The sequence below is a fragment of the Oncorhynchus clarkii genome, chromosome 13 (genome assembly GCF_045791955.1).
Source record: "Oncorhynchus clarkii lewisi isolate Uvic-CL-2024 chromosome 13, UVic_Ocla_1.0, whole genome shotgun sequence".
Classification (NCBI taxonomy): Eukaryota; Metazoa; Chordata; class Actinopteri; order Salmoniformes; family Salmonidae; genus Oncorhynchus; species Oncorhynchus clarkii.
Genome location: NC_092159.1, coordinates 33,828,745 through 33,855,638, shown reverse-complemented (window position 1 = coordinate 33,855,638; position 26,894 = coordinate 33,828,745). Strand labels below are relative to the sequence as shown.

General features: G+C 44.9%; 1 protein-coding gene and 1 pseudogene across 1 annotated transcript; both read right to left on the bottom strand.

The window, feature by feature from the left end:
* Nucleotides 1-375: 375 nt before the first annotated feature.
* Nucleotides 376-1,817, bottom strand: LOC139423890 (complement C1q tumor necrosis factor-related protein 1-like; annotated as a pseudogene).
* An 8,153-nt stretch (nucleotides 1,818-9,970) lies between these two features.
* LOC139423889 (interleukin-2 receptor subunit beta-like) lies at nucleotides 9,971-16,888 on the bottom strand. Its single transcript, XM_071175530.1, has 10 exons — nucleotides 16,770-16,888; nucleotides 15,759-15,844; nucleotides 15,398-15,518; nucleotides 15,206-15,278; nucleotides 14,840-14,933; nucleotides 14,384-14,520; nucleotides 12,024-12,201; nucleotides 11,679-11,781; nucleotides 11,442-11,514; nucleotides 9,971-10,826 (listed from the first exon to the last, which is right to left on the bottom strand). The coding sequence occupies exons 2-10, from the start codon at nucleotides 15,826-15,828 to the stop codon at nucleotides 10,110-10,112; spliced, it is 1,566 nt and encodes a 521-aa protein (XP_071031631.1). The 5' UTR covers nucleotides 15,829-15,844; nucleotides 16,770-16,888; the 3' UTR covers nucleotides 9,971-10,109.
* Between the last annotated feature and the right edge of the window lie 10,006 nt (nucleotides 16,889-26,894).

Here is a 26,894-nt window from a genome sequence, read left to right as displayed (position 1 = left end):
GAAGGAGTCTATGTTAAAAAAAATAAAAAATAAAAAGAGTATATGTATTTGGAGTCATTACCTTACAAGCCCCCAGTATCCCCTTGCACCGTATAGAGGCACATAAAAGTGGGTGTGTGCGTCAATGAAAACCCTGCATAAAGAGGCCCCCTCTCAATGTGCTCTCCTGAACTCTGACCTCTAGCCCCCTCCCCTCAGGTCAGTCAGATCATGTTCATAAGGGCACACCGTACCAAAACATGTCAAACATTTTGCAACGGAAAAAGAAAACAAGCGTTTCTTCCTGGACAAGTCCAGATAGTACCTCCCCGTTTGACTCTGTTTAGGGCGCTTTCTTCCATTTTGTGCCTACCGAACACGACCCAGCAGGTCATCTCACTCCAAGGTGGGCTTGATGAGGTATCCGTTGAAGGTGATGTACACATCCACATCGTCACTATACACAGCGTTCTCCCTCTCCCTCTTGTACAGCCGGACCCACACCTCGTCACTGAGCGCAAGGGGCAACATAAGGCTCTGGCTTTGCATGATGGACCTCTCGCTGGGCTGGGCGTACACAATGGCCTGCTCCTTGTCATTCCTCATGATGTGCAGGTAGGTCTCTTTAAAGTTCCAGGTGTGGATGTTGACGTTGAAGAAGTAAATCCCAGGGACGTAGCAGTAGAACTTTCCTTTGAACATGTCTAAGTGGCCCTGGAGGTTGACAAACTCTGTGTCGAACACCAGGGCCTGGTAGTAGTCCACGCTGTGGAGGGACTTGCGACGCCCCACCGAGAAGGCTGCGTCCTGGTTCTTGAAGGAGTCCCCTGGGGGGCTCGCCTGGCCCTTGGTTCCTTTGGGGCCCATTGGCCCTCGGGACCCAGGAGCGCCTTCCTCACCAGACTTCCCAGGTGTCCCTCTGTCCCCGCTGTTTCCCTTGTCCCCTGTGAGGCAAGATGGAAAATATACAGCACATGAGTCCTCAGAGCGCTATGACACAGTAATGTAGACTAAAGGTCCAAGTGGGGTAATGTTGAGATTAAAGTTAGTATAACATGAATCACAGAAGCTTTTGTATAGATAGATTGTTTATGATTTTCTGAAGTCCAGATAGGAATGTTACGTAAACTCGGAGCATACACCGATGTAATGGTCACATAAGCCCACTGCTAACACAGTTGGCTTCATGCTACAGATTTTGCCTTCGACAGCCATCAATATCGTTAATCCCTGCACAACTAACGTGCTGTTTCCCATTTAACAACAGCAACAGAAATAAATGATGCTCAACTGGGACCACTGGCTGATGTGATTTATTAGGAGAAAACACAACGCAAGGAGAGTACGATTTACATCTGTTACACTAGCATACTACCAAGTCTCTTAATGTGTCAAATGAGAGCAGGGGTCCAATTGAGTAGAGCCTTGGATCGGAATACACATACTGATAATCCAATCAAATGAAATTCAGTCATTGTGTACAGTGTAGCATGTTTTTTTTTGTGCTGTTTTGCCAATTGCTTTGTCTTTGGTATGACAACCACCATAGGAGTTGGCAAAACACCACAAATAGACCTGGGATCAAGCTATGTCTATTGCAGGTGTAAAGGCACAATCCAGGCGCACCTTTGAGGATGGTCATGTTGATGAAGGTGCGGACTTCAGGTATCTGGTTCAGGCCACTCTTTTGGTCCCTCATCTGAGGGGCCCTCCTGTGGCTCCAGGTCATCACAGCAGCGGCGGCAGGGGGAAGGAGAGGCATTTCCCTGGGGTGGGACAGGGATGACCAGGGGGAGGAAAAGGAGGACGGGGCTCAGGAGGAGGAGGCGGTCAAACATGGCTGCTGCACCTGGGAGGACAAGGAAGGTCAACAGACAGATTAGACACAACCTTTGACCTTTTTACCCTTAAAGGGATAGTTCGCCCATGCAGACAGAGTTCAGTGTGTCAAATCGGAGGGCATGTTGTCCGGTCCTCTGGCAGTCTGTATGGGGGCGCCACAGGGTTCAATTCTCAGGCCGACTCTTTTCTCTGTATATATCAATGATGTTGCTCTTGCTGCGGGCGATTCCCTGATCCACCTCTACGCAGACGACACCATTCTGTATACATTCTGTACGGGAGTTGCAGCGATGGGACCAGTCTGTTACTACCATTTGGATATCACGAAATTAGGGAGAAAAAGTCAAAGTACCTCCAAAAAAATAAAAGCAGGTGAAAATGTTAACTCGGATATCCAAATTGAACCTAGCTCATTTCCAATACATATGACATTGTTTGACAACAGAGGCAGCAAAACAGTACTTCAATTATATGATACTCCACTTACTTAACATACTGCTTGACTAGATGGGCAACATTAAAACCCATTCAGTCTGTCTACAAACGGGCTCTCAACGTACTTGATATAAAGCACACAAAACTGCAGCAACTATCTCACCTTCACAGTAAAACATAAAGTCATGTCTAATGGACAATCAGACTTGTAAACATCATTGTTAGCAATATATTGCCGCTTTCCATGTTATCTGTTCTTTCTTTATATTGTTTTATTTAACTAGGCAAGTCAGTTTTTAAGAACAAATTCTTATTTACAATTACAGCCTACAAAAAAAACATGTATATACAGTGGGGCAAAAAAGTATTTAGTCAGCCACCAATTGTGCAAGTTCTCCCACTTAAAAAGATGAGAGAGGCCTGTAATTTTCATCATAGGTACACTTCAACTATGACAGACAAAATGATAAAAAAAATCCAGAAAATCACATTGTAGGATTTTTAATGAATTTATTTGCAAATGATGGTGGAAAAGAAGTATTTGGTCAATAACAAAAGTTTATCTCAATACTTTGTTATATACCCTTTGTTGGCAATGACAGAGGTCAAACATTTTCTGTAAGTCTTCACAAGGTTTTCACACACTGTTGCTGGTATTTTGGCCCATTCCTCCTTGCAGATCTCCTCTAGAGCAGTGATGTTTTGGGGCTGTTGCTGGGCAACGTGGACTTTCAACTCCCTCCAAAGATTTTCTATGGGGTTGAGATCTGGAGACTGGCTAGGCCACTCTGGGACCTTTAAATGCTTCTTAAGAAGCCACTCCTTCGTTGCCCGGGCGGTGTGTTTGGCAGGCTGAAAGACCCAGCCACATTTCATCTTCAATGCCCTTGCTGATGGAAGGAGGTTTTCACTCAAAATCTCACGATACATGGCCCCATTCATTCTTTCCTTTACACGGATCAGTCGTCCTGGTCCCTTTGCAGAAAAACAGCCCCAAAGTATGATGTTTCCACCCCCATGCTTCACAGTAGGTATGGTGTTCTTTGGATGCAACTCAGCATTCTTTGTCCTCCAAACACGACGAGTTGAGTTTTTACCTTTCATCTGACCGTATAACATTCTCCCAATCTTCTTCTGGATCATCCAAATGCTCTCTAGCAAACTTCAGATGGGCCTGGACATGTACTGGCTTAAGCAGGGGGACACGTCTGGCACTGCAGGATTTGAGTCCCTTAGTGTGTTACTGATGGTAGGCTTTGTTACTTTGATCCCAGCTCTCTGCAGGTCATTCACTAGGTCCCCCTGTGTGGTTCTGGGATTTTTCCTCACCGTTCTTGTGATCATTTTGACCCCAGGGGGTGAGATCTTGCGTGCAGCCCCAGATCGAGGGAGATTCCATTTCCTAATAATTGCTCCCACAGTTGATTTCTTCAAACAAGCTGCTTACCTATTGCAGATTCAGTCTTCCCAGCCTGGTGCAGGTCTACAATTTTGTTTCTGGTGTCCTTTGACAGCTCTTCGGTCTTGGCCATAGTGGAGTTTGGAGTGTGACTGTCTGAGATTGTGGACAGGTGTCTTTTATACTGATAACAAGTTCAAACAGGTGCCATTAATACAGGTAACGAATGGAGGACAGAGGAGCCTCTTAAAGAAGAAGTTACAGGTCTGTGAGAGCCAGAAATCTTGCTTGTTTGTAGGTGACCAAATACTTATTTTCCACCATAATTTGCAAATAAATTCATTAAAAATCCTACAATGTGATTTTCTGGATTTTTTTTTTCATTTTGTCTGTCATAGTTGAAGTGTACCTATGATGAAAATGACAGGCCTCTCTCATCTTTTTAAGTGGGAGAACTTGCACAATTGGTGGCTGACTAAATACTTTTTTGCCCCACTGTATGTTGTCTGTAGCTTGCGTGTTGTTTTTATATATTTTGTTCTGTTTCTTTTTGTGCTATTTCTCTGTCTGTCTGTGTGCTATGTGTTGCTTGTCATATGTTGCTCTGCATGTTCTCATTGCTCTTTGTTTGTCTGTATTGTTATTATAATTGTTTTTAATAACCTGCCCAGGTACTGCGATTTGAAAATTAGCCGGCTTTAAAACCGGTACTTTTACTGAAACGTTGATTAATATGCACTGTCCCTGTAAAAAATAATCTCAGTAAAGTAAAAGTCTGTACATAATGCCAGGCATGAGAAAGTATATGAGAAACATCACATTTTGAATGGCTTTTATTTCAAGTCCACCATCTGGAATGAATGGGAAATAAAGTGGATCTTTGGAACACGATCCACATTAATTTGTCCCTGGTTATCCCTATTGCCTCAAATAAAAGAGCTTCCATATTCTCCCCCCCCTCTAATTTAGGCTAGTCTGTATCTTGGTTACGATTACAGTGTCGTTGACACTTTCCTCCGGGCTCTGTTTCTAATCCACACAAATAAAGAGGACAGACACACCCGACTTGGCCCGACATCCTCAGATTCCAGGGTGGACCCGTTCCAAGACAAGCTCTGATTTTGTAGATTTACTGTATGCTAGTCATGATTTTTTTTATTTCCCTCTTCCTCTGTCTCTCTCTCTCTCTCATTGTAGCTTCATCACCCTGCACATGCTGAGGAGGAGGGCGACAGACAAACAGGCAGGCAGGGGATCCTCAAACAGAGACTCACATGAGACTAAATCAAGCAGGCGCCCCATACTCTGTGCAGATGGAGGTACCAGAGTCTTATACAGGTGAATATGGTGTACAGATGGAAAATGATACACATTCTACAGAAGAAGAAAAAAGTAGTAAGCCAAGTTCAAAGTGACCTTCCGCTCTCGAGATTCATGTGGGAGTCGTTAGTTAGTCTTGTATCTCTATTCGTTTAATCACTTGATACTGCATCTTGTCTTATCATTCCTCTTTGAATACACTCATTCATAGTTATAGAGAAGTTGCCGCATAATAAACGGGAGTATGAAAACTCTTTGTGAGCAGCTGAAGAGGCCAGGGAATAGCTGAGGGATGGAGAAGTGCAAGTGTAACCGATGTGAAATGGCTAGCTTAGTTAGCGGTGCGCGCTAAATAGCGTTTCAATCGGTGACGTCACTTGCTCAGAGACCTTGAAGTAGTGGTTCCCCTTGCTCTGCAAGGGCCGTGGCTTTTGTGGAGCGATGGGTAATGATGCTTCGTGGGTGTCAGTTGTCTGTGTGTGCAGAGGGTCCCTGGTTCGAGCGCGGTTAGGGGCGAGGGGACGGACTAAAGTTATACTGTTACACAACCACTATAACATTCATAGAGTTATGGATGCAAAGACTGACAATCCATGAGATCAAAATTATGGTTTTAACCATGTTCTGAGGCATACTCAGTGTTTCTTTACAATTACATTGTTTACAAACATTGGAGTAGAACAAGCTTATATTTGGGGTTTTGGTGGGGCAAGACAGTTGAACTAAGCTCATAACATATTTATAAGTTATATTTTTCAAGAATAAATGGGTATATATCATTTATCTAAAAGTAAAAAAACGTATGTAACAACTGCAGATTGCCCTTTTAAGGTCTGTTTTAGGTCTGTTATTGTTTTCTTGGCTGCACATTACAAGGTAGAGGATTTATTCTGTGGTATTTATTCTATTGCCACCTGGTGGTAAGAAGCTGACACCACACTAAACTGTTTAAATGCCCAGTGCAGACAAAACAGCTGACGAAACGAACACTGTAAAAGTGTGAAAAAAAATGTATTAGTGTTATTTCCTGATAGTTGTTGATTGAAAATACAATCCGCACAGGGCCTTCTAATCAGCAGGTTTGCATGGGTGGGAGTTTTGGCTTTCCATGGTGATATCACCATGCAGTAAATTGGTTTGTAGAACACTAACAAACAGAGTTCCAAACGTCTCTGCCAACAGCAGCTAGTTTTAAGTTTTCCACCCCTTACTCAGACCACTATCAGACAATGCTAGCAAAATTCTTGTCAGGAAATGCAGCTCTGACTCGGGTTCTGCTGTGGGGAAGTGGTTCGACAGCCTTTCCTCTACACGGAGCCTGGTTTTCCTGTGTCTAGCCTTCTCAATGGCAAGGCTGTGCTCACTGAGCCTATACTTTGTTTTTGTAACTATGGTTAAATAAAATTTGATTTGAATAGATTTGATTTGAATAGTTTGCCATGGTGTACTGTCGATTTAGGGCCAGATAGCATTACAGTTTACTTTGTGCATCTGTTTGTGTTTCCCCATAGGTAATGTAGTTTAGTTTTGTCTGTGTTGTAATTTGGTTTATTCTGACTAATTTGACGTTCAGGTCCTGAGGATTCAGTGTGTTAGTAGAACAGGTTTGTGAACTCAGCCCCATGAGGGGACTTTTCGCTGCCGTAAAGTGCAATTGGTTCAATGACAAATTCAATTAGCTTTAGCCACATTTTAATAGGTATTTAAAATGTGGTATTAGGTATTTCTGTTTGAATTAGTTATTTAATGGCGTAGAATGCCCTGTGTGCTTTTCTCTCAGTTAATTCACTGACCCCCCCACCCCAAGCTCAAACTTATTTTTCTTTTCATCATAGCAATGCCTTGTAACAAGTAAAACAACGTTTTTAAGAGAGCGAAAGTCAGTGGTGGGGACGTGGTGTCACAGTTAAATGTCAGACCACATACTAATACATAAACTCATTCACACACCTGACAGGACATGTTTACACACACAAACAGACCTAATTTCGCATCCTAGCTTTCATAAGCCACAACCGCCCTTAGATCGGCTACACAATTACACTCTCAAATCAGAACCCCTCCCCCACACAACTCACAGGCCCACACACATGCACACACAAACACGCACACATACTGTACATACACACTGAGGAGGCTCCTCAGAGGAGGATAGGGGAAAGGGGGATACCTAGTCAGTTGAAGACAACTGAAAATTGTCTTCCAAATTTCCTCAGTGAATTTCCTTTATTTTAAATTGGTAAAACAATTCAAAAGCATTTTTTTTTATATAAAACTATACTAAATATATTTATGTCACCAAATAATTGATTAAAACACACTGTGTTGCAATGAAGGTCTACAATAGCCTCAACAGCACTCTGTAGGGTAGCACCATGGTGTAGCTGGACGACAGCTAGCTTCCGTCCTCCTCTGGGTAACAGTAGCTAACTCTGTTCCGTACAGATTTTGCGTACCGCGGCATTCAAACAAGGCTGCGATGAAAACTAATAGGACTGTAGTGACTGTGTTGGCATCAAAATCCGGGGTGTAAACTACCCTTCTATTGATTGACATGGTAATAGACCAATGTCTACAATATGTAGCGAGAAAAGTTGAAAAAGCGCTGTACAATCCATTGTGACATATCGTGAAGTATCTTACAGCACGCATTATGCAACACATTGTGTGCCATACAGAGTCTTTCCAACAGGGGTAGCGAGAGGGACAGGGGCATACCTAGTCAATTGTACAACTGAATGCATTCATTTTTCGCGTCATCTCTGCACGCCATCATGATTCTTAAAAGCCGCGAGACAGACGCAGTTTACTTGTGAAGATAACTTTAGCTCCGTACTTAAAACCCTAAAAAATCTGCCGCCCTAAAAATAATGATACATTATATAAACTCTTTATAGTGTTTTATTAACATTTTTGAGAAATCGGTTGAAAAAAGCAGTTTCCCCCCGCGACATCTCTCCCCCTTTCACTATTACTCAGTAGCCTTCTCTTCCCCAACCACAATTTTTTTTAAAGCCAGGTGGAGCTCCATTGCATTCTTCAATCATGCAGAGACGGACAGAAGGTCTGAAGGTTGATTTTGCAGGAAAGCGGAGAAATTGTGCTTTACAATAGTATTCATATTACAGTTGACCTGGAAGTATACATTTTTGGGGGCACTAAAACACTCTCAAGTACGGACGTTTGTTAGTTATCGTTACATTGACTTACAATACAAAACCTAGGAGGCTCATGGTCCTCACCCCCTTCCATAGACTTACACAGTAATTATGACAACTTCCGAAGGATGTCCTCAAACCTATCAGAGCTCTTGCAGCATGAACTGACATGTTGTCCACCCAATCAAAGGATCAGAGAATGAATTTAGTACTGAAAGCATAAGCTACAGCTAGCTAGCACTGCAGTGGATAAAATGTGGTGAATAGTTGACTTGAAGAGAATAGCTGAACAGTTTTGAACATATTAATTTATTCCAAAATGAAGGAGAAGCAAGAGAGAAATAGAGAGATAGTCATTGTTTTTTCACTTTCAGTTTCACTTACTTAGCTAGCAGATGTAGCTAGCTAGTTTAGCCGACTGAAACACCCTGCTCAAACAGAGGGATGCTAGCTATGACTATCCAACACAACATTCAAACACTTCCAATTCAAGGTAAGCTTTTGTTTTGCCACCGGGGCAAGTTCTAAACTGCTTACTAACTGTACACTGTAACACTACTTCATGATTGTAGGGTTACTAACGCGTTAGCTAGTTCTATTAGTTATTACGTTACTTTAGCTAATACGGTGACAATATGTAGGCTGTGTGTAGCGGTTATGATATTGTTTGGCTTGGAAATGTTTTTTCACATGGTCACATACAGCTAATGTGTTGTGCAAAAAAAGTCCAAAAGCAAAGAGAAAAGGTGAGAGGAGGAGAGCGTATGGATGCAATAAAGAATACAACGTGGCTGCTATGAACTGTGAACTGTGTTTTCATGTGATCAAGGGTGCTATTCCTTCTACCGATTCTGTTCAAATGTTTCTTAAACGGAAGCGAACGGAACAAAACTGGGATAAAAAATACGAATTTGTACAATAGAAACTCTTATTTGAAACTGTTGTACTAATGACTACACCCTAGATCAGCTAGATGAAGACAAGAGTGTACAAGGCGGGATTGAATGTGTCACTGTCTATCAATGTGTCACTGTCTGTCATCTTTAATTTTTCTCTCGACCTGTGTGCACCTACGTTGTAAACTTCTTAGACTAGGTTGTAACAACCTCATGATGGGTATAGGGAAATTTTAGTATCATGTAGTAGCCTAAAACCTATCGCTGTTACATTGAACTGGGTGAATGGAATATGAATGACAGTCATCCAACATGCTGTAATAGAAATAACGCAATGCTCATAACATTTTTTTTAAAATGGTCCTCCCTCATCTTTAACAGACCCGACTGCGACTGATACACGCACGCAAACACACCAACACACATACACACACAGCAGGAACACTTGTCCACTCTTTGCCACTTTAACTGCCCTACCAAGCAAAAAAGCAGTAACTGCTCAGAGTGGAACTGAGAAAAATGGCTTTTATTTACCTTGGTTTCACAGTAACTTTATGTAGTTAATGCTAACATGACCCCCATTTTCTCAAAAACACAATACATTAGAGAAAGGATACTTGTCCACATGATTAAGCATGTATTTAACGTAGCAAAAACGACTAACTCATTTTCGACCAAATTAGCAGTTACTGCCTTTTTGCTTGGTACTGTAGGGCAGACTACCTAAGCCCACAAACATAGGAAGTTAAAGGCTGACCCACTTCTCTTCTGCCAGAGGTTTTATTCAGGTCTTCATACAAACAAGATGTCAGTGAACGCATTTAAAGACAAAAACAACTAGCAGCACTAACTATCTGAGATAAAGTAACAACGCATTGGCAAACCAGCTGCCTCAATAGTAATACAAGTAATATGCAAAATGTATATAAAATACAAATAAACTACATGGTATTTTATCATGTAAAATACCATGCAAAAAATTATTTTGTACCTGCATTATCTGAGCCTTGTGTCATAGTTTGCACGAAGAATAAGTTCAACAGCTCAACTAAAATGTAAATTGAGTGAAAAATGGATTGTTCAAATAGACTTGTTGCTGTAGGTATTCTGCAGCTCATTAATGGTCAAATAGCCGCTACAACTGGGTTCCACTGTCATCGAGGAGGATCTGCCTAGAGCAGCCTCTACTGGCCAGGCATTGTAACTGCTGCTAGGCGCCATGGCAGAGTTAGTCTCAGGATTATGAAGGGGGAGTTGAGGGAGACTCGGGGGATGGTGAGGGCCTGGAGGGATCCCAGCAGGCAGGTGGACTGGTAGGACAAGAGGAGGGGGTGAATGATGGTCAACTGGAGCCACATCCCTTTCCTTCTGACCCTTTCCTTCCTCCTCCACCTGGTCCTTCCCCTCTACGCTCTCCATGCAGAAACCAGAGTCTGGGCTCTGGGGCTCCCTCTGCAGCCGACCGAGAAGTTCCAAGAGCTCATAGGAGGAGGATGTGGAGGTGGCGTAGAGAGAGCTGTGGTCCCCCTGGTAGGTGAAGTAGATGGGACAAGACTCGATGCGGAGGCCGCTGGGGTAGAAGTAGCCGATGTTGGAGAAGCAGGAGGACTGGCCGCTGCTGTTCCAGCCATCAGAGGGGGTGTTGGGGTCAGAGTGTAGGAGGAAGGCTGTGGTGGTGGAGCTGGTGGAGTCGGTGACGTCCCAGACTTCTGTTCCAGACACCTCCACAGGGGAGATGTCCTCGCCGGGCTGGGCGGTGATGAAGCACTCTGGAGCAAACAAGGGGCTCAGCCATTTCTGCATGGGGAGGGCCAGAGACACACATCAGTATATGGAGCACTGTACAGTGTCACGGTTATTGGTGAAATGTAAAGTTATGCTGATACTTAGGCAAAATGACAAAGGACAAATATTTTACTGCATCTACACTGGCAAGTATCAAGTTTTGAAAGTTGCTGCAAGATCAGTGTGTGTCTGTATCCTTGTTTGTAATACAAGATGCATACGTGAGTTTATTGGTGTGTTAGTGTGCGCGTGTGGTAGAGAGAGTGTGTCTATGTCTGCATCTAACTGTTAATGCGAGGAATTCAAACCAACAGAGAAACCATATCAAGGGGAATATGCTCATGACTAATGTTTTCTTTGGGTTTTTACTGTGGCTGGGCTTTCCTTTTACTGGCAACGAAAGAGACTGGTCCCAACTGCAAGCATCCAATGTAAGTAAGTAGTAAGTAAAGTTAAATAGGGACACAAATGCAGACATCAACCAGGTTCAAGATTATTATATTAGGCTGTCCACTAGGTTTTCGTATCAAGAAAACATTCACGCTAGTGAATAAAGCCACATACACAGAATTGTATTGGTTCAACAGGTTTCAAGTTTAGCAGGAAGTTGGAGAATTTTCCAGGTACCTGAAAGTTTCCACCGTGGACAGAGTTAAGTGGCTGGAAGTACTTGGCGGGGTCAGGCACATACTGGTGTTTCCTGTAGAGCACCAAAACAAAATGGATTGTAATAAACCATCTTGGGTCTGTTCCAGAATTCATTTTGATACTACATACCCAAACATTATGCAACCAAGGTTATGGGTCTCACTCCTGATCTGAGCCAACAATACGCATATAAATCCACCTTTACGCATTACTCACCTATTGTTAATATGTGTTTTGTAGAAGACTAGCAACATGACAATGATGAGAGTGAAAAGCGCACCACTCAACACCAGCCACAAAGCCAGGTCCGGGGACTGCACTGAAACACAGAACGGAAGCATGGTTGGAATATATGTCTCAGAAATACATCTGGATGCATTTAACACGGGTCGTTAACACAATTTTGTAGACCAGCAAATTAGTTGTATTCCTGTATGGGCCGCATGAACTTCACTATGCACCGACTGTCAGTTTCTCTGGATAGGATAGAGTGTTCTGCATGACCGAACATATAGTAGATGTAATGTTTAAGTTTGTGGCATGACATGGCTTCAAACGTACCAAAGGTTGGTGAGACCTCGTCCTCTGATGTCCAGGATGCAGTGGGGCTCCACTCACTCCAGTGGCTAGAGGCGGGCTGGGTCGGCTTGACTCTCACCCTGATGTGATGAATCCCACTCTCCTCCACACCCAGCTCCATCCACGGTTCCTGCTTTGGTCTGGTAAAATTCTTGGCCTCCTGACAGAGACAGACAGGTAGATAAAAATAAGCATAATCACTGCAAAGCTACAAGACTGTCTCAAACTATTCAGGCTGAAATCCTGATTTGAGATGAGTGTATGTAACTCATAATCGTACTACACAGGCTCTGACGCTCGTCGGATGTGACAGGGCTTGCAAACCATTACAGACTACAAAGGGAAGCACGGTGGATAGCTGCCCAGTGACACGAGCCTACCAAACGATGCTCGCTATGCTCGCTTCGAGGCAAATAACACTGAAACATGCATGAGAGCACCATCTGTTCTGGAAGAATGTGTGATCACGCTCTACGTAGCCGATGTGAGTAAGACCTTTAAACAGGTCAACATTCACAAGGCCGCAGGGCCAGGCGGATTACCAGGATGTGTACTACAAGCATGCGCTGACAAACTAGCAAGTGTCTTCACTGACATTTTCTACTTCTCCCTGTCTGAGTCTGTAATGCCAACATGTTTTAAGTAGACCACCATAGTGCCTGACCCAAGAAACTGAGGTAACCTGTCTAAATGACTACCGACCCGTCGCACTCACGTCTGTAACCATGAAGTGCTTTGAAAGGCTTGTCATGGCTCACATCAACACCATCATCCCAGAAAACCTAGACCCACTCCAATTTGCATACTGCCCCAACAGATCCACAGATGACGCAATATCCATTGCACTCCACACTGCCCTTTCCCACCTGGACAAAAGGAACACCTATGTGAGAATGCTATTCATTGACTAAGGCTCAGTGTTCAACACCATAGTGCCCTCACAGCTCATCACTAAGCTAAGGACCCTGGGACTAAACACCTCTCTCTGCAACTGGATCCTGGACTTCCTGACGGGCCACTCCCAGGTGGTAAGGGTAGGTAACAACACATCCACCACGCTGATCCTCAACACAGAGGCCCCTCAGGGGTGCGTGCTCAGTCCCCTCCTGTACTCCCTGTTCACTCATGGCTGCCCGGCCAGGCACGACTCCAAAACCATCATTAAATTTGCAGATGAAACAACAGTGGTAGGCCTGATCACCGACAACGACGAGACAGCCTATAGGGTAGGATGTCAGAGACATGACCATGTGGTGCCAGGACAACAACCTCTCCCTCAACGTGATCAAGACAAAGGAAATTATTGTGGACTACAGGAAAAAGAGGACCGAGCACGCCCCCATTCTCATCGACGGGGCTGCAGTAAAGCAGGTTGAGAGTTTCAAGTTCCTTGGTGTCCACATCACCAACAAACTAACATGGTCTAAGCACACCAAGACAGTCGTGAAGAGGGCATGACAAAACCTATTCACCCTCAGGAGACTGAAAGGATTTGGCATGGGTCCTCAGATCAAAAGGTTCTACAGCTGCACCATCGAGAGCATCCAGACTGGTTGCATCAGTCCCTGGTATGGCGACTGCTCGACCTCCGACCACAAGGCACTACAGGGTAGTGCGAACGGCCCAGTACATTACTGGGGCCAAGCTTCCTGCCATCCAGGACCTCTATACCAGGCGGTGTCAGAGGAAGGCCCTAAAAATGGTCAAAGACTCCAGCCCCCCTAGTCATAGACTGATCTCTCTGCTACTGCACAGCAAGCAGTAACGGAGTGCCAAGTCTAGGTCCAAGAGGCTTCTAAACAAGTTCTACCCCCAAGCCATAAGACTCCTGAACATCTAGTCAAATGGCTACCCAGACTATTTGCACCACTGCTACTCTCTGTTGTCATCAATGCATAGTCAGTTTAATAACTCTACCTACATGTACATACTACCTCATTTAACCGGTGCCCTGGCACATTGACTCTGTATCGGTGCCACCCTGTAAATAGTCTCGCTGTTGTTATTTTACTGCTACTCTTTAATTACTTGTTACTTTTAGCTCTTATTCTTATCCATATTTTTTTGAAATTGCATTGTTGGTAAGTAAGCATTTCACTGTAAGGTTTACACCTGTTGTATTCGGCGCATGTGACTAATAACATTTGATTTGATTTTGATCATGCTTTGATATCTATGGAAGTGAAGAATCAGCCAAAAATCACAGCTAAATACTCAGGCACCGGTATTATGCATGACTACCCACTAATAAGATTCACTGTAACTCATTCAGCAGGAATACTGCATGTTCCGCCAATACCACACTTTCACACCCACCCACACAATGGTATTGTCTCACTCACCCCCCATAGCTGGTCTTCCCTCTTCACCTTCACCTGGAACTCATATGCAAAGATCTTCTTAGACAGCGGACTACCAGCAGTCCAGGTGGCATTTGTCCCATTGATGATGAGCGGGATACCAGGAGGATGCATCTTAACTGCGAGGAAACAGAGGGAGATGCCACAGTCATCTAATACCATGAAGTGGAAATATAGAGGAGGCGGTTTGGTGAACTAAGACCAGGTGATGAGTAACCATGTCTTGAGACCTGAAGACTTAATAATATTGTCATTTAGCAGATGCTTTCCAAAGCAACGTTTACATTGATAGTGGTACACACATTCAGTATTGAATATGGCCCATGCAAGAATCAAACTCTCAAATGAACCAGTGAAGAAGAACAGCTATTTATAGTGTGAGGCTACTCTCACAGGTACACTAGCTTAAAAGAGAGCACTGAAAAAGTGGACACTCACTGTGTTCGATAGGTGTGTATTTTATGAGGTTTGCCGCCTCAGACCCGTTACACTCTACCTTAATGCTGGGGAGGTTCTCGTTTGAACTGAAATACTGTAGAGAAACACAGTCAGGAAACAGATTGCATGTTTAATAAAGTAAGAACTCCTTGCATCTGTTCTACATTCATGGAGAATAATTCCAGCTGTAACTCTCATTTTCACAAGTAGTTACTATCAAATACATTTCACATTATATATTTAGTTCACTTTTGAAAAATACAATAGAAATCGATATACATTGAAAACAATGAAAATTATATGGAAAATAACATATTGATGGAGAATAACATACTGTATATAATTCTGATATCAGGAAAAACTTACATGGCCCTTAAAGACAAAACTGCAGCCTCCAAAAGAATGACCTTCCAAGGGTTTGAGATCACAACCACTCTGGCTATACAAAACAAAATAAATAAAATATTTCACAAGGAATGCATTTATACCTCAAAACACAATGCAGTCATTTTCTGTATTGCAGTAATAATAAAGACAGACAAAAAAAATATTCCTTACAAAAAATTGTTTTCATAGTCTTCTCTTGTACCGAGGAGCTGGCAGGCCACATCTGGATCTATTCCCGAGCTGTTCCACACACAGGCGATGTTGTTGATGTAGTCATTCACACAAAACAGTCCTTGGAGGGAAAGACAGCAAAGGCAAACCAAAAAGATTATTACTGTATATTAACACTTATCATTTAAAAATCCACAAACTCACCAACTTCACAAATCTGACTTACATTTTTTTTTGGGGGGGGGGGGGGGGTAAATTCAATCAATAAATCATGTTTCTCCACAAGGTGCAGGTACTGTTTGTTTTTTCACAGATCTTATCTGAATGAGTAGGCTGAGAGTAACATGAAGTCACTAGTTACCTTGGAGGTTGTGAGTGAAGCCTGGTGGGACAGACAGCAGGAACAGCAGGTGAAGCATGGACCACATCATTACCACCCCTGTCTAACTGGAAAACAACAGATGGCATAGATGAAGAAAAGAAGACGAAGAAACGGTCACTTACAGAGTCTTGGCCATTGCCACCACTGTTTAAATGTAAAACAAAGATGATGAAAACGTAAGATGAAGAGGCTGTTATAACAAAGCACTGGAACACCAGCAACATTTAGACAGTAAAAATCCTGAGTAACAGTTGCATAGAACAGGAGCAGACACGACACTGATAAGGGACATCCTGAATTGATTGTATACGACGTGAAAATCTTTCCGTCACAAGCCCAATACCATTATGACCCACTGTCATCACCTTTGACTGTAGTACATGAAGAGTTTTAGTAGGCACTTAAAGGCAGCAGCAGAAACTCCTCTAGAATCGATATCTATACAGAATACACATTCATCCAGAGACTGATGAATACTGCATGACTTAATGTTCAACTCTCAATGAGAAAACCTTTTGTACCCTTGTCTCCCCTTAATAGGCAGATGTTGTAGTTCGTTTGCACCAAAAGAAAAAAAACTAGACAGTCTAAACACTATCCTCTTGAGTGCTTGTTGGACAGATTCACCAGGTTGGCCTAGATGTAAAAAGTCAGCCATAGTAATACTAAGCAAATTAGGGTTAAGTGTCTTGCACAATGGCACGTCAACAGATTTTGCACCTTGTTGGCTTGGGTATTCAAACCAGCGACCTTCATTGTGGCTCAACACTCTAACCGCTAGGCTACCTGCCGTCCTAAGGATTAGTTTTAAATGACTACATTCGGTGATGCGGCTGACACCTTGATGATAACAAGAACCATACACGGATAGATACTCAATGATAATTTGGCTTTTATATATATATATAAAATGTTAATCTAAGTTGAATCTTAGAGAGTAAGTGCTAATGCACATGTAAACAAATAGGTATTCAACCTCTTCAGACTTACCCTCTTAGTCAGGGTCGACGTGTCAGCACAGTCCTCATTCTGTTCTCGTACTTTCTTTGTTCTGTTTTGACTATTTGACTTGTGCAGATGCTCTCTCCTCTCTGTCTCCTTAGCCTCAGGTCTCTGTCTGTCTGTCTCTCCCTTTGTGACTGTCTCTCTCTGTGCCTCTAGCGCTCTCTCACTCTGACTTTCTGTCTCTATCATTCTCTCCTGCTCCTTAACGCTATCGCTCTCTTACTCTCTCTCTCCCTCCCTCTCGATTGAAGTGCCCAATGACATTTCATGGTGACACATGTAACCACAACCTCTCGCTAAGGCTGACATTTGCCTGTCTTGCAGGAAGCCACACAAAACACTGAAGATTAAAAAAAAGTATAATTACCATTCTCTACAACAGTGTTTATCAACCTTGGTCCTGGGGACTCAAAGGGTTGCCCATTTTTGTTTTTGCCCTAGCACTCACACACCTGTTTCAAATTAAAGGCATGAAGATGAGTTGATTATTTAAATTAAGTGCAATAGTGCTTGGTCCAAAACAAAGATGTGGTAGCCCTTCCTAGGACCGAGATTGAGAAACACTTCTCTACAACACATACTCTACAAGCAAAGCCATTAGGCCCCTGAGCCCCATTATGTGTTAAGGTATAAATAGTGAATACACCACATCCTGTCAGTCGAGCACCAGTAAAGTAGGCTAGAACAGAGACGCACGTTTACACTGACATTGCGTTGGAGAGGCAGTTGCAGCGCGTTCTGTGTATTGGATTGCATTTCTCGAGCGTATGCCTCAAACTGTATGCGTAGACGGCTTGACAGAAATGGTAGCAGAAGGTGAATGTTGAACTTTTGTTGCACACATAACCAGATGATGTAACATCCGGGGTGTAGTGGGTGAGAAGTCAGGCGCAGGAAGCAGAGAGTTCAGCGTAAGTGCTATACTTTTTAATGTACAAAAACGGTGACCATAAGCCAACCCCACAAAACACAGGCCGCACACCAAAACAAATGCCCCAAACACGGGGGACTTAAACAGTCCAGCAAACCCCACGAAAATGGGAAGACCGTAACTCACAGACGTGCACACAAGTACACCAAACAATCCCAAACCAGGCCTGCTGGTAAATAAAGCCAGACTAATCAGCCTAAAACACAAACAGGTGAAACCAATAAACAGAAAGGGGAAAAGTGATCAGTGGCAGCTAGTAGTCCGGTGACAACGACCACCGAGCACCACCCGAACAGGAAGGGGAGCCACCTTCGGTAGGAGTCGTGACAGTACCACCCCCTGACGCACGGCTCCCGCAGCGCGCTGACACTGGCCTCGAGGGCGACCCGGAGGGCGAGGCGCAGGGCGATCCGGATGGAGGTGATGGAAATCCCTCAACAGTGACGGGTCCAAGATGTCCCCCACCGGTACCCAGCACCTCTCCTCCGGACCGTACCCCTCCCAGTCTACGAGGTACTGCAGGCCCCTCACCCAGCGTCTCGAGTCCAGAATGGCCCGTATCGTGTACGCCGGGGACCCCTCGATGTCCAGAGGGGGCGGAGGGACCTCCGGCACCTCACCGTCCTGCAGGGGACCAGCTACCACCGGCCTGAGGAGAGACACATGAAACGAGGTGTTAATACGATAATTGATAGGGAGTTGCAATCTATAACACACCTCGTTTATTCTCCTCAGGACTTTGAAGGGCCCCACACACATGGAGCGCTGCACCCACTCCTCCACCGCAGGAGCCTCGGTCTGACTCAGATGCCAAGCTGCCAGGACCGGCTGGTAGCCCAACACACTGAAATGGTGATAGGTTCGTCAAGGAGTGACGGAGTGACGGAGTGAGTTCTGGGCCAAGTCCGCCCATGGGACGTACCTAGACCACTCCCCTGGCCGGTCCTGGCAATATGACCGCAGAAACCTACCCACCTCCTGGTTCACTCTCTCCACCTGCCCATTACTCTCGGGGTGATAACCGGAGGTCAGGCTGACCGAGACCCCCAGACGCTCCATAAACGCCCTCCATACCCGGGATGTGAACTGGGGACCCCGATCAGAGATGATGTCCTCCGGCACCCCGTAGTGCCGGAAGACGTGGGTGAATAATGCCTCTGCAGTCTGTAGGGCTGTAGGGAGACCGGGCAACGGGAGGAGATGGCAGGACTTAGAAAACCGATCCACAACAACCAAGACCGTAGTGTTCCCATGAGACGGGGGGAGATCGGTCAGGAAATCCACTGACAAGTGAGATCATGGCCATTGTGGAACGGGGAGGGGTTGTAACTTCCCTCTAGGAAAGTGCCTAGGTGCCTTACTCTGGGCGCACACCGAACAGGAAGAGGCATAAAACCTAACGTCCCTAGCCAAGGTTGACGTTACTTCCCCCTGAGGCCCCGCACTGTCCTCACCACACCAGGATGACCCAAAGAGGGTAGTGTGTGAGCCCACCAAATCAGTTGGTCACGAACACCAAGCGGCACGTACTTACGACCAGCCGGACACAGGTTCCGCCCGTAACGCCCGCTCGATGTCCGAGTCCACCTCCCATACCACTGGTGCCACCAGCCTCGAGGCTGGAAGGATGGGAGTAGGCTCGCTGGACCGATCCTCCGTGTCATAGAGACGGGAGAGCGCGTCGGTCTTCGTGTTCTGGGAGCCTGATCTATAAGACAGAGTGAACCTGAATTGGGTGAAGAACATGGCCCACCTTGCCTGACGCGGATTCAGTCTCTTAGCTGCCCGGATATACTCCAGATTCTGGTGGTCGGTCCAGATGAGAAAAGGGTGCTTAGCCCCCTTAAGCCAGTGTCTCCACACCCTCGGGCCCTTTACCACTGCTAACAACTCCCGGTACCCCACATCATAGTTACGCTCCGTCGGACTGAGCTTCCTCGAAAAGAAAGCGCAGGGGCGGAGTTTTGGTGGCGTAACCGAGCGCTGTGATAGCACGGCACCCACCTCAGGATGTGTCCACCTCCACTATGAATGCTAGCGAGGGGTTCGGGTGCGCCAACGCGGGTGCATCTGTGAATAGCGCCTTCAACCTATTGAAGGCTCTGTCAGCCTCTGCCGACTACCGCAAACGCACCTGGCCAAAACCCCGGATAAACCTCCGGTAGTAATTGGCAAACCCTAAGAACCGCTGCACCTCCTTCACCGTGGTTGGAGTCTGCCAATTACGCATGGCCTTAATGCGGTCACACTCCATCACCACCCCCGAAGTGGAAATGCGATAACCCAGGAAGGAGACGGCTCGATTGGAGAACACACACTTCTCAGCCTTGACGTATAGGTCATGCTCCAGCAGTCTACCAAGCACCTAGCGCACCAGAGACACATGCGCGGGTGGCGGAATAGATCAGAATATCATCGATATAGACAACCACGCCCTGCCCAGGTCCCTGAGAATCTCGTCTACAAAGGATTGAAAGACGGCTGGAGCATTATTTAACCCATACGGCATGACGAGGTACTCATAGTGGCCCGATATGGTACTAAACGTGGTTTTCCACTCATCTCCATCCCGAATACGCACCAGACTATACGCGCTCCTGAGGTCCAGTTTTGTGAAAAACTGTGCTCCGTGAAATGATTCCCCCGCCGTAGCGATGAGAGGTATTGGGTAACTAAACCCGACCGTGATGGCATTTAGACCTCTATAATTCATGCACGGATGCAGACCTCCCTCCTTTTCTTTCCAAAAAAATAAACTTGAGGAGACGGGTGAGATGGAGGGCCGAATGTACCCCTGCCCCAGAGATTCCGTGACGTATGTCTCCATAGCCAACGCCTCCTCCTGCGACAATGGGTACACGTGACTCTTGGGAAGAGCAGCATTTACCTGGAGATTTATCGCACAATCCCCCTGTCGATGAGGTGGTAATTTAGTCGCCCTCTTCTTACTGAAAGCGATAGCCAAATCGGCATATTCAGGGGGAATGCGCACAGTGGAAACCTGGTCTGGACTCTCCACCGAAGTGGCACCGATGGAAACTTCCATACACCTCCCTGAACACTCCTTTGACCACCCCTGTCTCCACGAAATCCTAGGATTGTGACTAGCCAGCCAGGGAACCCCCCGCACCACTGGAAACGCAGGTGAATCGATAATGAAGAGACTAATCCGCTCCTTATGATTCCCCTGCATCACCATGTCCAGTGGAACCGTGGCCTCCCTGACCAACCCTGACCCTAATGGCCGGCTATCTAGGGAGTGCACAGGGAAGGGGGAATCTATCGGCACTAGCGGAACACCCAGCTTTATGGCGAGTCCACGATCCATAAAGTTCCCAGCTGTGCCTGAATCGACTAGCGCCTTATGCTGGGAAGAGGGAGAAAAATCAAGAAACAAAATCAAGACAAACATGTGACCAACAGGGGGTTCTGGGTGAGTTTGGTGCTGTCTCACCTGGGGAGACCGAGAAGTGTTCCGCCTGCCCTCTCGACTCCCAGACGGGCCCCCCCAGCACCGATCGGCCGTGTGTCCTCTCCGACCATTGCTGGTTCAGAAGGAGCCTCCTCCTCCGGTACTCCTCGGCACGGCCCCCCCTAACTCCATAGGAATGGGAGCGGGAGTGCTAGGTGGTGGAACGGACAGGACCCTCTCCGAACGCCTGCGGGCAGCCAGCAGATTGTCCAGCTGGATAGACATGTCTATTAGTTCATCAAGGGAGAGAGCGGCGTCCCGACGCGCTAGCTCCCTCCGGACTTCCTCCCGGAGACTACACCGGTAGTGGTCTATCAGGGCCCTGTCGTTCCACCCATCCCCAGCGGCCAAGGTCCGGAAACCCAACGCGAAATCCTGCGCGCTCCTCTTCTCCTGCTTAAGATGGAACTGTCGCTCATCTGGGTAGTGCTCCTTCGCCGAGTCTGGGCCATTCCACTCCTCTCCCATCGGTCCATTCTCTCCATCATCTGATCCATCGCCAATCCTATCCGATGGAGGGCGGTGGTATGATGGAGGACACGTTCCGCCATCGATGGAAGGGGGGTTGGCAGCTGCTCCTGCTGACTCCATCAGGTGGTGCAGGATTCTGTAACGTCCGGGGTGTAGTGGGGGAGAAGTCAGACTCAGGAAGCAGAGTTCAGGGTAGTGCTATACTTTTTAATGTACAAAAACAGTGAACATAAGCCAACCCCACTAGCACACCAAAACAAATGCCCCAAACACGGGGGACTTAAACAGTCCAGCAAAACCCACGAAAATGGGAAAACCGCAGACGTGCACACAAGTACACCAAACAATCCCAAACCAGGCCTGCTGGTAAATAAAGCCTGACTAATCAGCCTAAAACACAAACAGGTGAAACCAATAAACAGAAAGGGGAAAAGGGATCAGTGGCAGCTAGTAGGCCGGTGACGACGACCACCGAGCGCCACCCGAACAGGAAGGGGAGCCACCTTCGGTAGGAGTCGTGACAGATGATGCTGTACCATTTTGCGCAATGACACTGTCGGTGTGATCAAGGCGTCAGGTGAATACACTAAACCATAAATAATGGTTTTCCAATATACTGTATATCACTCATGAATGCAAGTCAGGTCATAAACATGTTTCAATCAAGTAGTAAATGGATAATGAAGTCAAAAGATCCTTGTGGAAGTCAATAAAATGCAGAAGTAGAAATGGCAATAGAAAGATGAAGAAGATGAGTTAGTATTTTATGATGAGTTAGTATGACAAAGCAAAGGTCATCGGACATCTAATTTTGTAGCCATAGAAAGACAGGCCTTTTCCTCATAGAATGAGTATTGGTTTGTCTATGGTGTCATGCAGAAGGTCATGGCAGGCACCTGACAGTGTCAGATCTCCAGCATGATACCCATTTCCTCCATTGTTGGATTTCTTTCACATACATACTTTCATTACATGTTATGCGACCTACAAAACAACATAAGCAATAGGTAGATAGCTATTTTATGTCACACGGTTACATGAAATGCTTTGTATCAATCTATGTAGTGGATTGAATTTGTTATGAAAATGAAAATCATCCATTCATCATAGAAACCGATGGAAACCTCTACTTGTTACAACATTACAAAAAGCATGCTGTAGTAGATGCTTAGCACATTGAGATGAGCAGGTCCTGTGAAGTGTATCTGCACATCTTAACTCATGCTTTATCTTTTGGTACAGGAGTGCATTGTGAAACACTCTTTATGTGAACGGTGAGGAACAAAGCATTCAATAAACAAAGTGAAGTTCAGGCTTGTGTCGCAACAACTGCCTGTTTTTTCACAGAATGCAAGTGAATGCGTTGGTTTGGCCATGATGGCACTTTTGACACCATCAGATATATGGGCTCTAGCTGAGTACTTTTCACTCTGCAGCATGGGTTAGGGAGGCTTGCAGAAGAGTGGCAGGGGGTGGGGTAGGTGACACACATGACGCTTGTTGAAAGGTCAGAGTCCGCTTTGTGACGGGAAGTTGGTGCGAGGCCTCAGTGTTATGTGCAGTTTGTGTAGAAGCAATAAGAAAAACAATCTCCATCTGTAGACCACAGGAGGGACAGGGGTACAGGGGCTGTGGTGTGTAAAGGGAGGAGGTGAGAACAATGTTTTGTAAAGTGAAGGTGTACCATCACAACACCTCTGACACTTTACTTACTTTTGATTTATTTTTCGACTGTGTTTGTCCATGTATGCATCTGTTAATCAATGCATTTCTATGGGCTAATAGCAATAAAGCCAAATTCAATGTTTGATCCCCAAATTTTTTTTAGCGATAAATAGATACCTAAAAGGGTCATCAAATTCTAAATCAAATAGCTAAATGATCATTGGTAAGACCATCTTAAAACAATTCCATGTTAGCTTAGTGGAACGTTTTTTGTAATTACTCTAAGTGGGGCCTATCATTCTAATCAGATTGAAATCATATCCTAAGCTCCAAAATGAGTAATTTGGTGTTCAAACATTTCATTTTAGAAATGATATAATTGTTTGACTAATTGGTTTCTATTCTTAGAATAGAGTGAAAAGTCACAGCTGGGCTAAAGCTTTTAATTCAAGGCCACATAATGAAAGTGCTTGTGACACCCACAATTGCTGAAAATAAGATACACTATATATACACAAAAGTATGTAGACACCTTTCAAATTAGTGGATTTGGATATTTCAGCCACAGGTGTATAAAATCAAGCACACAGCCATGCAATCTCCATAGACAAAGATTGGCAGTAGAATGGCCTTACTGAAGAGCTCAGTAACTTTCAACGTTGCACTGTCATAGGATGCCACCTTTCCAACAAGTCAGTTTGTAAAATGTCTGTCCTGCTCCGGTCAACTGTAAGTGTTGTTATTGTGAAGTGGAAACGTCTAGGCGCAACAACGGCTCAGCCGCGAAGTGGTAGTCTTACGTGGAGTGGAACAGGGTAACCCAAGAGCAGACTCAGACATGGAGACTGGGATGAAGTAACCAAGGTGGGTTGCTGGAAAACTAGGGTTGCTGGAAACCAGGTGCAGAGGCCGAGGCTGGAGCAAGAGGGGTTGAGACAGGGTAAGCAGGTCTGGAGGGGAATCCAAGGGAGTAGTAGAGTGGGGAATCCAGGACAGAGTAGCAGGATGATGAGACATAGGGCTGGAGACAGGGACCAGAGTCAGAGCAGGCAGAACTGTAGCGGAGAGGAAAACAGCGTCAGGCAAGGAAACCAGGCACAACGGGATAACAGGATCTGAATAGTAACAAACGGCTAGAAAAGTAGACTGACTGAGCAGAGATTACTATCTGGCAGCGTGGAAATGGCAGGGCTGAGTATTTGTAGAGGTCTTGATTATGGAACAGGTTGCAGCTGGAGGGGATCTGCTCTGACTCCGCCCACACAATCACACACAGAGAGAGGGAGAGGGAGAGAGTACCAGGGGAGTGGCGGCAGGTCAAGCAGACACAGGATGAGCAGTTGAGGGCGTTGCAGGAGCAGATGTGACAGGTAGGCCACACAAGCTCACAGAATGGGACCACACTTCACCCTCTGGCAATCCAACGGACAAATCTAGGTTTTGCGGTGCTAGGAGAACGCTACCTGCCCCAATGCATAGTGCCAACTGTAAAGTTCGGTGGAGGAGGAATAATGATCTGGGGCTGTTTTTCATAGTTCGGGTTAAGCCCCTTAGTTCCAGTGAAGGGAAATCTTAATGCTACAGCATACAATTACATTCTAGACAATTCTGTGATTCCAACTTTCCCCCAGTTTGGGGGAAGGCCCTTTCCTGTTTCAGCATGACAATGCCCCCGGCCCACAAAGCAAGGTCCTTACAGAAATGGTTTGTCGAGATCGGTGTGGAAGAAATTGACAGGCCTGCACAGAGCCTTGACCTCAACTCCATCGAACACCTTTGGGATGAATTGGAACGCCGACTGTGAGCCAGGCCTAATCGCCCAACATCAGTGCCCAACCTCACTAATGTTCTTGTGGCTGAATGGAAGCAAGTCCCTGCAGCAATGTTCCTACATCTAGTGGAAAGCCTTCAGAGAAGAGTGGAGTCTGTTATAGCAGCAAAGGGGGGACCAACTTCATATTAATGCCCATGAATTTGGAATGAGATGTTCAACGAGCAGGTGTCCACATACTTTTGGTCATGTAGTGTACTTAAAAAAAATATATTGTAAAGATTGTAGAGTGGTATTGAATTTAGATGAATAAAAAATATGAATTATAATTTAATTATAACAGATATACAGTTCATCAAAAGCTAATTTCCCTAAATCCCCCCCCCCCTCCCCCCATGATCTGTTGAGATGTATTACTGACAATTACTGATATCTCAGGATTCCTTCCACTGGGCTCGGTATGACAGCTTATTTACTGTTGTTGAGTGAGTGAGGTGAGTCAGTATAAAACAAAACACCACTTTTATCCTCTAAAGCCCCAGTATGAGTCATCTCTATAGTCTCTAGACTGAACACAACAAATATAGAGATATGGTTGTGACAAAAAGACAGTTTCAGTGTTTTTTTTGTTGAAACCACGTTAGTGATGCTGCCACTTTGCATTAGTCTGCTACTTGTTCACTGTAAAAAGACCGAGACACAAATCCCCTGCAACCATTGTCATCCTTTGAGCTTTTAATTTTGTTTTCCTGTTTCGTTCATTCCATCAGTTTCTTATTCTTGTCATTTGAGCAACTTCATTGATAATATGGTCAGGTGAATTATAGCTACTTGCATGTACATTTGAGACTTGAGCACAGATTAGGTAAAAAGGTACTTCAATATTACTTCAAAATGTACTTGAAGAATACTACAAAGCCGCTACTACAACTTTCCAACCTTAAACAAAACCTTGGTTGATGTGGTAACCACCTAATTGTGGTTTATGTCATATTCTTTTGTTGGTAAAATTGAATTTCCATTTTACAGTTTTATCTGAATATTGATAGATGCTGGTTTAACCGACAATCCCATTCAGTGGGTTTCAGTACTATGAGTAGATGTTTTGATGACAGCTATGAATCCCCTCAGAAGTAAGTGAGTTCTACAATACACAGAACATCAGGTAACTAGGTGAGGGATGCTGGTCTACTTTTATTGCGGTAAAAGAGAGATCATGAACTTGTGTCTACATACAAATGTGTTGGAATGTGTTTAGAGGTCAGGAGATGGGTTGCTTTTGTAGTTTTGAGAGTTTGTGACAATGTTTGTGTGTGTATGCTTGTGCGTGTGTGTATGCTTGTGCATTGTGTGTGAATGTGAGACTGAACGTACCAGAAAGGGTTTGTGAAGGCTTGCATGTAGATATATGTGTAAAAAGAGATGTGCATAATGTGGAGGGTGCATGGGCGCTGCGGTGAGGGTGTGAAATGGCCACTGCACCCTGGCCTCATTTAGACCACTTGTTCTCCATTGCCTTTAGCGCCTTGTTCAACTTCTGGTTCACAATGTTTCTTTCTGTCCATTTCACTATGAAAAAACAAATAAAAGGAGGAAGAATGAAAACAGGGTTTGAGTATAAGTGGATGTAGCAAGGATAGAGCTATTTGTCATATCATTGGTAGTAGTAATCAAATGAGTGGTGTTTATTATTAGCCTATTAGCTTATTATCAAGCTATTATCAAGCTTATTATCAAAGCATATTATGAATACTGTAGCACTATTTGTATTCATAGTACTACTAGGAGTGGTGGTAGTAG